At 45.1% G+C, this 17,353-nt stretch overlaps 2 protein-coding genes across 3 annotated transcripts; one reads left to right on the plus strand and one right to left on the minus strand.

Annotated features, from left to right (window-relative positions):
- The first annotated feature begins 2,678 nt into the window (after positions 1 to 2,678).
- Positions 2,679 to 9,015, plus strand: marchf3 (membrane associated ring-CH-type finger 3). The gene is made up of 5 exons (XM_040165543.2): positions 2,679 to 3,327; positions 5,085 to 5,281; positions 5,821 to 6,016; positions 7,465 to 7,671; positions 7,937 to 9,015. Exons 2-5 carry the CDS (start codon positions 5,109 to 5,111, stop codon positions 8,093 to 8,095), a joined length of 735 nt encoding a protein of 244 aa, XP_040021477.2. The 5' UTR covers positions 2,679 to 3,327; positions 5,085 to 5,108; the 3' UTR covers positions 8,096 to 9,015.
- lmnl3 (lamin L3) lies at positions 9,006 to 16,580 on the minus strand. Of its 2 annotated transcripts, XM_040165529.2 has the most exons (12): positions 15,690 to 16,429; positions 14,899 to 15,055; positions 13,365 to 13,490; positions 13,077 to 13,247; positions 12,872 to 12,997; positions 12,254 to 12,474; positions 11,948 to 12,167; positions 11,250 to 11,357; positions 11,056 to 11,172; positions 10,562 to 10,669; positions 10,397 to 10,448; positions 9,006 to 9,234 (listed from the first exon to the last, which is right to left on the minus strand). In XM_040165529.2, exons 1-11 carry the CDS (start codon positions 16,151 to 16,153, stop codon positions 10,416 to 10,418), a joined length of 1,851 nt encoding a protein of 616 aa, XP_040021463.2. In that variant the 5' UTR covers positions 16,154 to 16,429; the 3' UTR covers positions 9,006 to 9,234; positions 10,397 to 10,415. The 2 variants fall into 2 exon arrangements, with proteins under 2 accessions (XP_040021463.2, XP_040021457.2); XM_040165523.2 differs by lacking the exon at positions 10,397 to 10,448 and having other exon boundaries at positions 15,690 to 16,580.
- Positions 16,581 to 17,353: the final 773 nt, after the last annotated feature.

Consider the following 17,353-nt stretch of genomic DNA (forward strand, 5'->3'; position numbering starts at 1 on the left):
AAGTGCAAAAGCCTGAGCTGTATTATCTCAGCCAGGCAAACGCCACAGTAGAGGTTGTTTTTGTTTGACTTTGTGAGTCTGTGGGTGTGTGTGCAGCTTTGTTTTTGTCTACGGCTAATCCCACATTCTGCTGAAGAAAACTGCTCAATATTTTGGAGACCTCATTGAGATAGTGACGCTCAGCAATCCCTAAACGGATTGAAACACTTTTTTAATCTCATTATCTTGAGATTTGAAAATTTAATTTTTTATCACCAGAATCCTTGTTCATCTGCAGCAAACTCAATAATTTAGGTCAAAGGTTTGAACATCGTGTACAGCATACATATAGACCTATAAGAGAGAACGTAGAGAAGAGAAAGTATTCTGAGGGCCTACTGACTTGATAAAATAGTCAGATCTGAAGTCAAATAAGAATCGAGGTATTCGGAAATGTACTCAGGTCAAATGTATCGGTCTTTGAATTTACCTGAAATCACAAGTATATATATTTCACAACAAGTCTCATAATGGATATCATTATATTGCTTAATTCAATGCTCGTAGTCGTCAGAGATTATTATTCCTTCTTCCAATGTAAATAAAAAAAAATCAAGTCACTTTCCTTACAATTTTCTGGTATTTTGTGTATAATTTATTTATACAGAAGAAATCGATTTTCGTTTTTTTTTAATGAGTATTTACCTTTGATATTAGAATTTTGCATATACCCCATAGACCCTTGTTACTTCCAAGGAGCAGACGTTTGTATTTCTCATGATCATAACGGCGTACAGGTAGAGCTCACAGCACATGTGAGAGTGAATGTCCAGACAGCTTCCAGCAGTGCTTTTGTCCACAATCGATCCAGACAGAGACACACGCTGGATTAACATCTTTTAATGGCCTTTAAGGGACCCGATGAAGAGGGATCGATGGACTGGAAAGTGGCCCCTCGCTTTTTGTGGGATTAGAGAGGGGCCCAGTCTCGTCCAACACAAAGCAAATGGTGGAGGCGGGTAAAAGGGTCCGCTGACCCACACAGACCAAAGATGTATCCCAGACACAACATCAGCCGACCCAGACCTGCAGCCAGAGGCCGCCTCAAACGGGCCGCCTGCGCCACGGGAGGACAGGAAGTGGCTTTCCTCCGGAGGGGCGTGTCGGGGGCCCCGTGCTCATATGTTGTTATCCACCGCGTCTGGGCTGTCCCGTCAGTGTCCAGGGAATTATCCACCCTCTCAGTCTGTTCATGAAGGGGTTCCCAGTAATGTGTGTTCCGTCAAGGGCTTTGTCAGGAGCAGCCCGGGAATGAATAACAGACGGGATTAGAGGGAAAACAGCGAGAGAGGCTCCTTTTTTATCCTCATTTATCTCAGCTTATGTGGAGAAAAGGAAAAACAGACTATGAATATGAAAGGGCTTCTTTTAGATCAGAGGCTGGACTCTGAGCCTATTCCAATTAATAAAATAACCTAATCATTTTAGGTTAACTATCGAGCAGGTAAAAAGGTGTATTAACCTGCTGTGCATTCCAATAGGCGTACAACAACATTATTTAGTACGCAAGGGAAGTATTCTGAATGTCCCAATACATGGTATGTCTCATTACTCTGTCCCACAATCCTTGGCGCAGCAGATGGACATGGACAAGAGAGTTAAAGTCAAAGGGGACGTTTGAGGATGGCCGTCTTTAGAATGATTCTGCAATGACACAGCAGTGCAAAGAGCTTTCCCAGATAGGGATGGACGAGCTAGCCTGAGGCTGAGTGTTCTTGGGGCCGATCCAGGGGCCGAATTTGAGGTAACAAGAGTTTGTCAGCTGGGAGTGAGCAGAGAAGCAAGAGGCCGGGAATCCAGAGCAGTAGATTGACAGCAGGAGATAAAACTACAGAAAAATCCCTCCTGAGGCCTGTAACGTAGCTACCAACCTGGTAGATGGAAAGCCGTGACGCTGACTTTGAGGGTTAGCCAGGGTTGATACTACGCATCAGTCGATCAGATGAAGAGACTAAGGTGTACCAGCTTCCAGAAGCTCCACCCATACACAAGGAGAGCCAAGGGAACGAGAAAAGTTACAATCTCCTCTGTATCAAAACAAGGCCTAATAAAGGTGAGAAGATCAGAGAACTACTCAATAAAGAAGTAAATGGGCTGCGCCATCAATCCTATAAATGGTCTCCATGCGTCTGTTAACATAAAGAGGTTGAACTGGTTATTAGGGATCGGATCTGGCCCTGCAGTGAGAGCACTGTGCTACCACCACCTAGAGCACTTATAACCATAACAACAAGGAGGACGACAAGCTTTTATGCCTCCTACAAAAGTTTGTGGTTTAACAGAAGCTTTGTGGATTTTCTTTTGTACAAAACAATGCTACTCTTACATTTCAGGCAAATTTGTGTCTTAAAAGAGTTGTTTGCTAATGCCCCTGTTGGTTATTCGTGGCCAGACTATTTTTCTGCTGCTGATTGCATTCACAATTCAAAAATCATAAAAGTGGATCTGAGTGGACACAGTGTGTGTACTGCGGGCTACTAAGGGACCCATTTCTACTTTCTTTCTCTGCTTGTTCGCACTCACTTATGAACTTCCATCTCGCCAATACTGATGCTGGTTGGGCTGTCACACCAAAGAGCGACGGCCTCCCTCCTCCCCGGACAGATGTGTCAAACACAACAACACGAGGCCGCCACAACACAGCCGAGGCCCCTCCCTCCCCTCGCTGGCTGGTGCTCCACCAGAGCTTGGAGGCCAGAGAAAGGCTCGCTCTGAAGGCCCCTAACAGGATTAAGGGGGCGACGTGGGGATGTGCTGCTCCCCTCGGAGAAACTCACCCTGGTGTGATTTCCATTTGTTTGGCCCGGCTCTTGCATTCCCCTTCGTCTAATCCCTCACTATTCTCACTGCCGCTAATCTGCAGGCAGGCTTTAGGAGGAGAAGCTTCCACACACACACGGACTGATGGTCAGACGGGAAGCTGCTGTTTACTGTATGGGAGTGCACGCCTTCGGCGAGTGTTTGTGGACATCGGGCTGCCTGTAAGCCGCCTGTTGGAGAGCAGCTTGTTGACCGGCGCCCATTGGCTTATTGTACGTGTGATAGGCTCTGCTCTGAGACGGATCAGTGCTTTGCAGGGGCTCGGGCTGCTGCGTTTGGGGTAAACAGGGATCTTGCCATGAAGAGCGCTTGATATCATGCATTTTATTTCAAGCATGGTGAGCAGCAGGAGGACTCGAGGCGACTGTGTGCTGTGAGTCCTGTGGTTTAAACCACTAATGTAGAAGAACGGAAGCTCTGGTGTTTGTTTTATGAGCAGGAGGGACCTTTCTGTTGGATTAACCAGAGGTGAGTACCATGTCCAGTTCCAATCTACATTGTGGAATAATACAATTTTCAGTCATTGAAGTCATTAATGTTATATTTTCAGTAAAAGTCAGCTTTTCTCCAGAAATGATTGGCAATGGGCTGCTGAATACGAATACAATTCAGGGCAATGAGAATTTGAAAGTCTATTTTAATTTTAATTTTATTGCATTGGATCTGGAACACCTCCATCTCTAACCTCTCTATGGAATAATAATTATGAAGGCTAACATTTGGACATGTCCATGCCCAATAACCTGTTGAGGGAAATATCTCCCCAGAGACAGTTGAGCAGTACGATAGTGAGAAACTGGGAGTTGCTGCTTTTGTTCAGAGAATCGAGTTGGAAGGGTGAACTGTTGAAACACATAACAACCACTAACTCTACATTTGACCTGTGTGCGCATTGTGTTGTCCTCTGCATGCTGTCAATGTGTCAGGCTTGGCTAACCCCATCTAGTAAGCACACACATCGATTTCCTCACCCTCAAAAAGAAGGTGACACTAAGTGAAATGTCACAGAAATGTGCGTACACCTTTTCAGTCTGTCAAATGAATTCTATACAAAGGTAAACAACACACCAAATAGCATCCACAGATTTCCCTGATTCCAGTGGTCTGTTTTATTCCTCTCAGACAAAGCCTGCCGAAGTCACCGCGAAATAACCACCCAACCATCGCAGCAAATGAATTAGAAATTTCTCCAAGCAGAAATAGAAATCCAAGCACAGCCGGTTTAATCATGCTCATTGCTACGCTCGGTTAGCGTTGTTTTCAACATCAGAGCCCTGGCTACAATAAGCCGTAAACTACTTAAAAATACTCCTGTAGTGGGTAGAGTAAGAACATATTCCATACAGATTTGTCCAAATGTTGGACAAAAATGTCATATTTTTACGATGCTTTTTGCTACATTACCATTGGACGCGTTGATTACGGTGATATAAGTATCATTTCACTCAAACCGTGCCGAACGTCCAGTACAAAGCCCATCAAGCCATGGAAGTGAAAAAATCATAAATGTGTCTTCCCTTTGTTGTTTCTCACAGAAATTATGGATTTAATCTGCGTTTTTTGCAATGCGCCAGTATTAGCATTCAGCTAGCATTCAGAACTTCTTGATAGTGAGGCAACATGGCTACTCAAGCTGGCTGGTCTTTTCTTTTTTTTTTCAACCAATCAGAAATCTCGAGTGACATGTGACGCTCTACCCGTTATTCCCAGTTAAAAGCTGTGGAAGCACAGGATGGCTTGCATGCCTCTTTATGCGTAAACAATGCAAAAGAGTGTTGACGCAAATCGATCTGAACTCGACTTATAAAAAATGATGAGTCAGCCGTTTGTCTTTCTTAGTTAGTTATTACACTTTTTTATCTCCATTTTTGAAAACGAGGCCATAAAAGAGGCTCGTGCTCAAAGGCTTTAAATAAGCATATTTTCTCAAATTTCAAAATGTTGATTCCAACCTAAAGTGTCATGCTTATTTTGAGCATCGGCAGTGAAGCCATCACGTGATGGGAGGGGGCAAAATGCACCAAATAACTATCCCTCAATGTCAATATTACCTCTGTCACGTTTCACAATAGATAGCACACAGTTTCCTGCCTATACAGCAGATTGGTAGTCACTCAATGCAAATCTACACTCATGCAGGTACCGGACCTTCTAAAACTCTGGTACGTCCTGAAGTGGTGTGATATCGAATTCTGACCTGCTGCACCTGTCATGTCCGTTCACAGAAGTCATGCTCGTGGCATGAGCGAATGGCCCCTCATAGAGCAGACATGACAGCAGAGGATCCCCCCCCACCATGGGTCCCCGGCCCTGTCGGGGAGGTCAAGTTAATGCCCGAGGAGGGACTCAACAGCTGCAGCCCAGACGTGACACACTTCCACACAGACACGCCCGGTCAGGAATGTACAGCAACCACAGACAGGTAACCCAGGAGGTGTTCTCAAGGAAAGACCTCTGCATCCCAATGCAGAATGACTCTGTGACAGTCGGCCTGCGTTCTGTCGTAAAGGGACGCTGTGTGGGATTTGGTGTCACCCAGCAGTGTGATGGGAACCAGGTGAAGATTGGGCCGGAGCTGGTTTATGTAATACTTAATATTTATTTCCACAAATTCAAACCGAGTGGGCTTAGTGGTCGATGATTCAGAAATGGGTTTGGTTTCAAATGAGTATGTTGTGTGAATTAGGTTGGTTTGTTGCGTAATCAGTTTAGTACAAAAGGTAAACAAGATCAACGTTGACCTTTCTCCACACAGGACACACACTGCGGTCTCCTGAGTGAACGTGTTTGGATTTGTGGATCAGTATTTAAGGGTGATAGTATTATCTTTCACTATTAACGGACCCAATATAAGTGAGACAAATTGGAGGCCTTGCGTGCGTGTGTGAGGGATTACTGACATGGAAGCGTCTGAGGAGGTGACAGACGTTGACAGAGGTCCCTTTCTCTTTGTCCGTGCAGGGAGGAGCCGTTTTGCAGGATCTGCCACGAGGGCACGGCCTCGGGGGAGCTGCTGTCCCCCTGCCAGTGCTGCGGTAGCCTGGCCATGGTGCACCGGGCCTGCCTGGAGCACTGGCTCACGGCCTCCAACAGCAGCCACTGTGAACTCTGCCACCACCAGTTTGCACTGGAGCGCCTGCCAAAGCCCCTCGCGGAGGTAGGCCCGTTGCTATGCACAGCTCCGTCCTTTTCTTTCTCCGCCCGTGTACAATGAGCTTGGACCAGAACATCAAAACCCGCCCACGCATTCTTTAAGGACTGCTTTATATTGAATGTAGCCCACAATCAATTCAAGTAGTGTGATTGTAACATTATGTGCTGCTGCGGTCATTAATATTAGAGAGGAATCAAGGATATACAGTAGTCCTGAGACAGCAGGAGTCAGTTGGAGGAGCCGTGGTGCGTTCAGGTTGGAGGACATCCCTCTTGCACCCCTAAAGCCACTTAGCCTGAGAGTCAGATTAGACGGTGTGTCCTTCCCTGGCTGCACAGAGCAGGAGAGTGCATTGATGGCCTTGTTGTCCTTCTACAGCCAGTAATCTGCTGATTAGGCACCATGCTCTCCACCAGGTTAAGTAGAGAAGAGCATTGGCCGGCTGTCAGCCAATGCGGGACACAAGCGCTCGGATCCACAGAAACACATGTATAAATACTTTACATTAGTGACGGAGCAGAATGTGTCTGTTCTGAAGGGTGGTAGACGTTTCTATCCAAACGAATAGTGTGTGCAGATGGTCCTGTCTGGATCGCACCTTCATCTTTACCTTTTATACATGAACTTACTTCCACCCGCCGTCTGCTGGAGCACGAGTTTAATGAGGCATGAAAACACCTGTTTCTTCTCATTACATTACAGGTCATTTAGCTGCCGCTTTTATCCAAAAAAACGCCATTTTTGCCTTGGGAGCAATTAGGGGTTAGGTGTCTTGCTCAGGGACACTTCAGCATGGGGCAGCCGGGGCCCGAATCACCAACCTTGCGGTTCCCAGCACACCCTCTCTACCCCTGCGCCACAACAGAATGGATTACTTGTAATAGCCGACTGGAATTATTTGTCAGTATTTACACCATCTTGTTTATGGACCTGTTTGATATTATTGTGCAATTAAATCATGTTATCAAGTAAGTTACATTAATTATAATTGAAACTATGTGTTTTTCCTCCATAACATACTAATGTTATACATGCAATGTTATGATATAGTTAATGAATAATATAATAGTGATTCCCATTTCCCAAAAATAAGACTTTCAAATGTATAAATAATTAATCTTCATCTCCTGCAAAATCAAATAACTGTATTATTATTTATTAAATATAAAAACCATTCTAAAAATGCTATGTCTTACTCACAGCTTTGCACACAAACACCAACTAAATATCTCTTTCCACGTGCCACTTCTATCCAGTCTGGTAGCATGCTGTAAATGTAGACTATGAACACGTATTATTATGTATGTTTATACTCCACATTATAAAACAAGACCTGCTCACACTTCCCACCCAGCTGATGTCTACTGGTCCACATTGGGGTCAAACACAGTGTGCTCTTGGGCTGTTCTTTAACAACGTGCTTTTAACCAGCCTTCACCCCCCCCCCCCAGTGGCTGTGTTCTCCGTCCATGCAGCAGCAGAGGAGGACGCTGTGGGGCGACGCCGTGTGTTTCCTCTTCATTACGCCACTGGCCGGCCTGTCGGGGTGGCTGTGTGTTCAGGGAGCCACTGAGCTCTACTACACCAACAGCATGGAGGCCCTGGGGCTGCTGGTCCTCACGCTGGCCCTCTTCAGCATATATGTCTTCTGGACCCTGGTGCGTTCAGGGTCTTTACTTGTCAGTCAGTGCATCATTTTTCTCTGTAAACCACTTTAAATTTAAATGCAATCCAGCCTTGTGTAGAAGGATGTTGGTGAGCACCTTTTTATTTCCAGTCAAAAAACACCCGGCAAATGATGAAGTAGCTGTAAATTATAATCACATCACAAAAATGGAAAACTTAATCTGAGTGGAAGTGCATGCTTGGTAGCCACATACCTTTATCGGCCGTACAGAAATGTGACGCTAGTTTGTGTTTCAGGTATCTGTGCGCTATCACATGAATTTGTTCCAGACGTGGAAGACGACCAACAAGAGGGTGAGATTGCAGATTCCCTCACTCGCCCACAGCAGACCTTCCCAACAGAGCCGGTCCATAAACACCTTCTGCAAAGGCACCAACAAAGAGACCATGGTGTAGACCGTCAACACGACGAGGAGGGCGACGCAGCCAAAGACTGGACTAATCCTGAGGGATTGTCACCTTCTGCTAGAACAATTACGGCATCAAATTTAAGACATCGCAAAACCTTTGAGTGCGTCTGCGGGCGAGGAAAACTCTTGATCTTGTCAGTCCTTCCGAATCAGAAGAGAAATCATGGTTATTGACTTTTTTTTTTACAGTGACAATCATAATTTCCAGGAGATAAAACACTTTGGATTGACAATGCAGTTTGTTTCCTCCCCATGGCATAAGAGATTACCAATTGTTCTATAAACGACATTTAGACCTAAATTTTAGAGGCTTTTTGAATCACAGGTTCTGATCCAGGCCCGCCACGGAAAAGTGTCGTCTTAGTTTAGGTCGGCAATCCAGATACCTAAAGCTGTGTGTACAGGTATATGCCCGTTCATGGATGTAATGGTGTACAGCCACATGATAAATGGGTTAAACAAGGTATGGATTTAAACCGCGGTCAGCAGCCCTGCTATGTTTGTCTCGGGGGGAGGAATCAGGGTAATGTAATAGTGATTGAAGGACAGGAAGCCTGCCAAGAGAAGCAGAGGCAGCATCTTTATTCAGTCGTTGGCATTGCTGTACGCAACTATTCAGCAGACCGTGTTCACTGTCTTACTAAAATGCTGGACTAGTCAAACTTATGATCAGCCTTCATGCCGTCTTTCTCCAACATCGCACGTTACTGGCAGATGGGTCAGCTGTATCATAAGAAAATAGGGTAATGTTTTGTAAAGATTGTATTTGAGTTGAATGGAAATCATGAGAAATTCTTTTGGTCATGTGTCAACCATCCCTTAAAGTCATGCTACTGAAATGTTGTTTAGACGTTATGAAATTCATTTTCCTTCCTGAAGACATCCAAGAACACAGCTTTACTGTAATGAACAGTCTTTAATACTTAGCGCCATGGTGCAGGAGTTCACCATATGTACACAACTTTATTATTCTAACAGTTTTATTTCACACACACATTTAAAATCAAGGCAAAGTTCTTGTCTTGTGCAGTAAGAGCAATGAAACAAGTGAGGATCGCCGACTACGTCTGTTCTCCAGAGGTCAAAGCATCACATGACGGCACAGCTGCCCTCCTTAGTCAGATCCTGAAAAAAAAAAAAAAAAAAAAAAAAAAAGTAAAGTAAATTAACAGCAGCATTATCATGTAATGATTACCACAGGAAACGTGCTGGTCTCAAACAGTCAGTTAGTGCTGAACATGCAGCGAGGGGACGGCATGAACGTGAAACATGCTGGAAAGCCAGATATGGGGATTTGGATGGATCCCTTTTAATTGAAGGATTACGGTATGTTAAGTTCTCAGGCATTTGGAAACTGCTTAACAATGCAAATAAGGATCACAGCTTTCAGAAGTTAAAGGGACATTCAAATAAAACATTAAATTAGTCAAAAGAGTGAGTTACATGCAGTGTATATATTTTACTCATTTGTGCAAATAAATAAAACTTTCTAATATCGGTCTAAAGAAAAAAGGTACGTCAGTCATCAAGTTGTCAAAATCTAAATATCTGCATTCAAGGCAGTTTTAGATTTTCAGTGACTGACCCGCAGCCTCCTCACTGCAATATTAGCACGCTTTGCTGTGTACACACAGTACTCTGGACCTGGAGTCTGAAATAATGTTTGATTGAGTACCAATGCATGAGGGCCAAGACCATTGGCTGGCTGAGACAGTTTGACTTACAACATAAATCATAACTTGGATTTTGCCTGCTTCATAACGCGTGTTCGGTTTGAAAGAATGACTTCCTGATAAATAAGCCCAGTAGGCATTTGGCCATTATGCCTACGTAGTATAAATTCATTACGCATACTTCAACTTGATTGATCCCAAAATTGAAATTTGACAGAAATTGAAAGAAGAAAGTGAAAAACCGGATTAATGTAAATATGTCCATAAAGAACAACGCTTCACTACAATCATTAAAACAAACAAGAATGTTGGGTTTTAACTCTTAATTGTTCAAGCAGAGTTCCTCACACACTTAAAGCAGACCATCATCCTGGTTAGGCTTAATTTAATAAACTTTGTACCATTTGGCCCACGTCATTAAATCCTGGTTCTTGATTGTCTCATGTTCCACATAGACACAAATGAGGGGACAACTGGGACACTAATGAGCATGTGAACGCGGGCTGGATGGACCACCACTTCAATCCACGCATCGACATGCACAGCCATGCACAGCGGGTACAAGCAGAGGCGCGGCTGGGAAAGCCTCCGTTTGGCCGCTCAGCCCTCCTCACCCGTGCAGCACGCTGTCACTCAAGAGACAGAACAACACTTCTTCTTCTTCCGCTTTGGTTGCAGCGTAGGCAGAACAAAACAGACGTCAGGTTTCACGCACCAAAGCACTTGTGCCCGTGCCCGTCGGAGCGCGTCGCACTTTGTTTAGGAGTCAGTGTCTCTACCTGTCTCCGAAAGCGCTGGACGTCACTGCCCGTGACATATTCTTCATCAAAGTCCAGTTCTGTTTCCTGACCCCCGTCCTGCATGCACACCCGGTGCTCCGCCATTTCCTGGAAATGGATCACATGGAGTTAAACATTTGATCACGTTCCCATCCAGCTAAATGTTAGACTAAATATATTTAACACCTTGATGAATATGCTGATTGGGACTTTATTGAAGTTCTTTGCGCCATGACATCTTTTAAAGGCAATGCATGGACAATAAAGCATGCGGCCATTAAAAAAAAACCTAATACGTCTATCAGTGGCCGCCTGAGTAGATTTACCAATCAAGTTTAGCCTGGACCGTTGAGGGTTTGTTCTACCATCCACACAGGACCAAGTCATGGGATTGTTTACATCCCTTAGACGTGTCCATAGTTAACGGCATCCCTTTGGATTTGGATGAGATTGACAAAGCACGTTATAAACAAACTCTCCACACACACACACACCGTATGGTTCGGGTCCAGAAGAACCACCCTCACATGAGTGAACGGCCCCCAGCTTCTGTGGTCCTGCAGAACCAGGTCCCCAGAATCAGCCTCCGTCTCTGCACCTGCAGCCCAGATCTGACCGAACACATTAAACTGCTGAACTAACCGTACGGGCGTGTTAAAGTACACTTCAATGACTAGCAACAACTCACTGTGAGTGTCTGCCCACCGGCGAGGGTGCAGGAGGAGGGGATGTGGAAGGAGAGGTCCTCAGAGTCTGGGCACATCTTTCGTATCATCCAACCACCCAGCGGCTTCTCCTGGACAATACAGTTCATTTGAGGTGGCATCAAATTTTGTGCTCTACAACTCACTTTCTCTTTCGATCATTTCAAGTAGGGCTGGATTTTCAGAACGATTCAGTCCAAAGTGTAACTTTACGGCTTACTTGGTACCGTCTCCGGCCTCATCCCTGATGATTAAGTGTAATTCAACGTTAAACGGTGTCAAATCTTCCAATTTATCAAAAGTTGGTCAATGCGTTCTACAGAGTGATGCAAAAATAGATACGCATTAAATCCATGCATACACTTTCTATATAATGAAAGTGTACAGAGAATGACAGTCAAGTTCCCAAATAGACTGGAGTGCTGGACCAAGTCTTAAAATATTATCTCCCAACTGTGGGAGTACGAACGTTCCAATAAGATAAGACTTCTAAAACATAATTAGAAATAAGACACACACACACGCACACTTCGAAAGTACAATATAAAGGAGACATTTGACAAAACAAAAAATGGTGGTGGTGAAAGAATAAAGTTAGACTCGTCCCTGTGAAACTAGGACAAACTAATTCCTGATACTGAAAGTCAGAGCCCAAAACGTGTCCATTAAGCAGCTGCTTTACCGTCTCAGAGTTGTTCTTCAGTCGGACATATTTTCCGTCCCAGTCGACCTCTTCCACGCTCACAGCGCCGTGCTGCGCTGAACGACTGGACATTTTAGAGGCGGGCGACACGCCAGACGCTCCCTCGTGTTTCCGTTTCTTGCCGCCGAGTTTACGGGTTCCGTGTTTGTGAGTTCGGGGTATCGCTGCATGCTGGGAAGGGCTCGGCGACAGCTGCAATCTGAGGAAGATATTTACATTTGGATTTATCTAAACTGGGGTGAAAATCCCATGTTACCACGCTAGGTTTGAGAATCACAGCCAAACCTCTGCTCCTCCACCTCCAGCATCTTCCTGTAGGCATTGATCTCCATGTCCAGAGCTAGCTTGACATCGAGCAGGTTCTCGTAGTCCTCCAGCTGGGCGAACATCTGGCTTCTCATAGTCAGCAGTTCATGCTCCTTCTGACTGAGTCTCTGCTGCCAAACCTCTCGCTCCCCGTCAAGAGTCCTCTCCAGCTCCTGATGGCGGCTCTCCAGGACCATTTTCTGACAGAAGACGACAAATGTCAGCAGCAAGAAAGAAGAAACTGCTTGGAGCAAACTGAACAAATCCCCTGTAAGAAAAAGGTTATCAAAGAAAACAGGAAAAGGGTTGGTGGCTGCCATTGCTTGTGGTGATCATTTTGGAAGCAATCTGTGATCCTAAATATTTAATAGTACGACAACAGTTGCTGCAAGACTGGAGACCTGCAAGACCAGATTAAACACTTGGTCAAAATGTAAAATCCAAATATTTAACATATGTTGTGGAGAGTACGTTCCCCCTCACGATGCCATTACATCTTTACAGAGAAACTAGCAGTTTGATGCTTAATCAATGTGAGGAATGTTAAATATACCCTCTTTAAAAAGATGGGTTCATGCACGTTTTGGCTTCACTCACATCTTTCTGGTACTGCTGCAGCTGAGAGCTGAGGCTCTCCACTCGGAGCTTGGTGGTTTCCAGTTCCTCTCGGATGGCCGACGCGACACAGTTCTTCTCCAGCGCGGCCTGCTGCGCATTCTGCAACTGTAGCAAGGAAACCAAGATTTTAAAAGCAGAAACTTTCAGTAATGCAATGGGAAGGCCTCAAGTTGAGCACGAGTACCTTTGAGCTGAAGGTCCTGTCGATCTCTTCTTTGTAGAGCTGCACCTGAGACTCGTGTTCCTGGCGGAGTTGCTGCATCGTCTCTGCCAGTTTACTGTCAAACTCTCTCCGCCGCCCCGAGTCCAGCTCCACTATGCGGCTCTCGTGACGGTTGCGGATCTCCAGGATCTCCTTCAAAACAATAAAAGCACAGGGTTTAGTGGGAAAACAGAATCCAGGAAAGGAATTTGTGGAAAATTGTGTTGGAGGTGAATGTCGGCAATTTCCACACATTGTGTGTCTTTCTACCTGCTCACTGATGTTCCTCTCCAGCCCCAGCTGTTCTCGGAGCGTCTGCACCTGGTTCTCCAAGTCCACTCTCTTCAGGATCTCAGAGTTCAGCTGGTTCCTGGTCGCTGCCAGTGAGCCCTCTACCTGTAGACACGCCACCCCAGACACTTATAACATCTGAACACAAGGCAGAACATGGCTTTTGAGCTGAAGGAAATCAACCCCTCTTGATTTACTAGATAGCAGGATGTAAAGCCATCAAAATGAACTAAGAGCCTGCGTGAATTCGTAAAGGCAACTCGTCTGATTGACTTATTTTTCGCTCCTTCAAGAAACGATCACAGTGAAAGGTGAGCGCCATTCCAGAGGGGGAACAGACATCACTAGAAGTCTGGTTTGTTTATTTCCACCCTTTGCAAGAAACGGAACCAGGCGAGCGCTTTCTTTCCACTTCGTCTTCATGCCAAGTCACGTTCAGCCAGTCTGGAGTGTAGCGCCAACTACGGATCTTTGAACGCAATTAGGTCAAGGAACTAGGTTCTAGTTTCAGTGCGGGGGGGGTAGACGCCTCGTTTAAGAGTATGTACTTTCCTCTTTGACAACGCTTCCGTTGGGGCCGGCTCAGGTTTTACCGTTGGGGCCGGCTCAGGTTTTACCGTTGGGGCCGGCTCAGGTTTTACCGTTGGGGCCGGCTCAGGTTTTACCGTTGGGGCTGGCTCGACCAACCCTTGGATAAGCTGCTATACTGCTGAACGGACTTCATAGGATACACTGAGCTTCTCTCCTCGGCCTCCTGTATGAATTTATGTCCCGTTAGAGGATCTACCAAACATCAACTGCCCCAAATATTAGTCAAATTACTATTGCTTTTCTTATTCTACTGCTATTGTTAGTACTTTTTCAGAATCATTGCTTTCATATGCAGTAAAGATATTGCATTTCTCAGTTATCCATTAGTCCACCCTGATAGAGGGATCCGTTCTCCCAAAGCGTTTGTGCTTTTCTGCACACATTGTAAAGCCCTGTGATGAGTTTGTTTTTTTGAGCTGTACAAAATAAATTTAACGGAAAGATGTAAAGGCAACAATGCTCAAAGATCACTGCAGTGCTGTGAAAATTAAAAAAAAAAAATGCTTGACACACAACAAAGCGATGGCTGAGGCAATTAACCTGCCCCGAGTAATTTAGGGAGTTATCCCTTTTTGTAAATGATGCAGAGTAAGGTTTCCAAAGTTAAACACAAGTAATATCTATCGATATACTCATGTAAGAGTATGTTTTTTGGTAAATCAAATATAAAAAAAGTCCATATTCTTATTACCAATTTAGATGAAAATTGCCATCCAGTTTCCATTATGCCAAAGAATGAGAAAGGAAGTGTTGAAGCACCTTTTTTTGCAGGGAAAAAAAAAAGGTGCAGAATTTCAATCCGCTCTTATCTTAGATATGACTTAAAAAGTAGAGGCTTTAAAGACCTCAAACGTGCACATAGTTTGCTCCAGTCGCCATGTATTTCACTCCGCATGTGTAGACCCAAAGCTTCAGTTCATACATTTTCCAGCTGGCTTTTCTGCTCAGCAAAGTCGTCGTTGAGCCTCGTGTTCTCCGACAGCAGCTTGGTGAACGCAGCATCTTTGGCACTCAGAGTGGCTTCAACTTTCCTCCACTGGGCCAACGCGTTCGCCAGTTCGCTCTCCTTCTTCTGGTTCCTAAGCGGGGGATCGGACATCAGAGACAAACAAACCGGTTGTTCAGTTAACGTGAACTACCGGTAAACCTTAATCTGTAATGCGGCCTTGCTTCCGGTCACACATACAGGGCACTACCCAACACAGAGGTCTCTTCAATATAGAATTCAGCAATTAAGGATTATATCAATCGTATACGGTTATAAGCCAAATATTAAACTAGACCTCCACAGCATTGGACCATACAATAAATAAAACTACCTCTTGCGTGAATTTTGCAGTCTTTCTGCACAGCCATTTGATGGAAAAGACAAAAACATTGAAAAAAGAAGAGGCAGGGGACTAAAACATCTGCTGGGTGCTCATTTCTAAAGTCATCAACTATCACAGACCACTGCACATTTTGGGATGTTTCCATTCTAGGAGAACACCACGGAGTGCAGGGATGCAGTTTGAAGCAGGAACACGACTACAAACAAAGGAGACACCTGCCGCAAGGAGGATGAAACTCCAAACCGGACGGACATGTCCAAATGTCTCCGCCCGTGACGCGCCGGTTCGTGCGCCAAACGCGGGGCTGGATCGCATTAAATGAGCCCCTTATTAAGCAAATCCCCCGGCAGGTGCGTGGATGGACGGATGCGAGGCCAACTACCTGGTTTGAAGTTTCTGGTACTCCTCGTGGAGGTTTCCGTAGTCGATCTGTAAACGGGCCCTCTCGCCGGCTATGCCGTCCAGGGAAGAGCGGACATCGGCCAGCTCCTCCTCGTACAGCCGCCGGACGTTCCCCATCTCTCGGCTTTTGGAATCATCTTGTTCTTCCAGCTGAAACAACATGGAGGACCGCTCGCTCTCCAGCTCCTGGACCCGCTGGATGTAGTTGGCGAGGCGGTCGTTGAGGCACCGCAGCTCATCCTTCTCCTGGATGCGGTACATGCGGTTCGGACTGGTGCCGGATGCGGCCGGGCTGGGCGTCGCGACGCGGCGGCCGGCGGCGGAGCGGCCGGCGCGGCTGGCCCGCCCGCCGGGGCCGGCAGCGGGGGTCGAGGTGGCGGAGGCCATGGTGGCGGCCGGGTGGGCTGGACGCTCTGGAGGGACTATTTGCGGCCGGTTGCTCATACAGTCCCGTCGCTTCTGGGAGTAAACGGTGGGCCGCAGCGGCGTCGCGTTCCTAACGCCGCATTAACGGAGGAAGCGCAGCGGTCACGTGGAAGCTCTCCGGGAATAGTCTCCGGTCACCGCGGCAAGTGAGGAGCCTGGTCCCGGTGGTCCCTGCTTGTTATGGGGCTCCTTTCTCTGCGCGTACAAGGCGCGCAGCTGGAAGTAATCATATGTGATGAGTTGACGCACTGACAGCGTGACAGGCGCCACCAGCAGCGCCAAGCGACGGAAAACACGCGCTCATTTCCGGACAGAGATTTTCAAAAGAATACGGAATTGACAAGTTGGGTTTTTGGAACGAGTCATATTGTATTTTGTTTCCAAAACATCCTTATTGTAACTTACAGAGATTAGTATTGTCTACTTGAATGATGTTTTTGGTCCAAATACAATCGTCATGGGTTTTTAGTAAACAGTTTGTTTGCTTGTTTACGTCACTATGGTTACAGAGGGGAATCTGTGTTTTTACAAGATCCGCGAAGAGCGAATCTTTGAACGTCTTCCAAACTACCTGAACTATAGACGTACATTGTTTTCCAAGTAGCCTACATATTCATTTATTCAAATCCAGTGACCATAAAACACATAAAACACTTTATAATACAATTGCAAAGTGATACGTGATCTATAAGATTGGATAGTTAGAGATAACTATTGCAAATAAAACATAATATAAAACGAATAGTTGTGGGTCATTGTAGTATGTTAAATGTAATGTTATTTTACGTATGAAGAAGAAGAAATTCAATTTTCACGAGTAATCGCCTTTGGTACATACTGTATATATATATTGTGCTTTTGATCTGCACTCCTGCCTGTATGTATAAATAAAATGCTTCTTCTGTTATTTGAAAATTTAAGACAGATAAAACCAGTAAATTATCATTTAGTTAACAACAAATCTAAAAAAATCTTGTCTTGCGCTTATGGGGAGAAATATTATGAATATTATTATTATTTCTTGGTAATCAATTTAAAATGGAACAGACTAAGTAAAATCAAAGGTAAAATAATGTGTCAACTGAAAAGGAAGAACATTTTAAAAAAGCATCAAGGGTGGACTACATGTTCACTTAAGTACATATCAAAGTGCAATTCTACAAAGTAAACGGTTATAAAAAGTTATGTAGTTCTAAATTTTGGAACATGTTTTTTTCC

Source organism: Gasterosteus aculeatus, chromosome 12, assembly GCF_964276395.1.
Source record: "Gasterosteus aculeatus chromosome 12, fGasAcu3.hap1.1, whole genome shotgun sequence".
Taxonomy (NCBI): Eukaryota; Metazoa; Chordata; class Actinopteri; order Perciformes; family Gasterosteidae; genus Gasterosteus; species Gasterosteus aculeatus.

Bases quoted from the DNA above. Each gene is read 5' to 3' on its own strand.
- marchf3 (XM_040165543.2), top strand. From the start codon at position 5,109: ATGGCCCCTCATAGAGCAGACATGACAGCAGAGGATCCCCCCCCACCA. The intron at 5,282-5,820 runs GTAACCCAGGAG...TTGTCCGTGCAG, and splicing joins TGTACAGCAACCACAGACAG to GGAGGAGCCGTTTTGCAGGA. The intron at 6,017-7,464 runs GTAGGCCCGTTG...CCCCCCCCCCAG, and splicing joins TGCCAAAGCCCCTCGCGGAG to TGGCTGTGTTCTCCGTCCAT.
- lmnl3 (XM_040165523.2), bottom strand. From the start codon at position 16,153: ATGAGCAACCGGCCGCAAATAGTCCCTCCAGAGCGTCCAGCCCACCCG. The intron at 15,056-15,689 runs GTAGTTGGCCTC...TCCCCCGCTTAG, and splicing joins TACCAGAAACTTCAAACCAG to GAACCAGAAGAAGGAGAGCG. The intron at 13,491-14,898 runs GTATGAACTGAA...GCGTGTCTACAG, and splicing joins AGAAAAGCCAGCTGGAAAAT to GTAGAGGGCTCACTGGCAGC.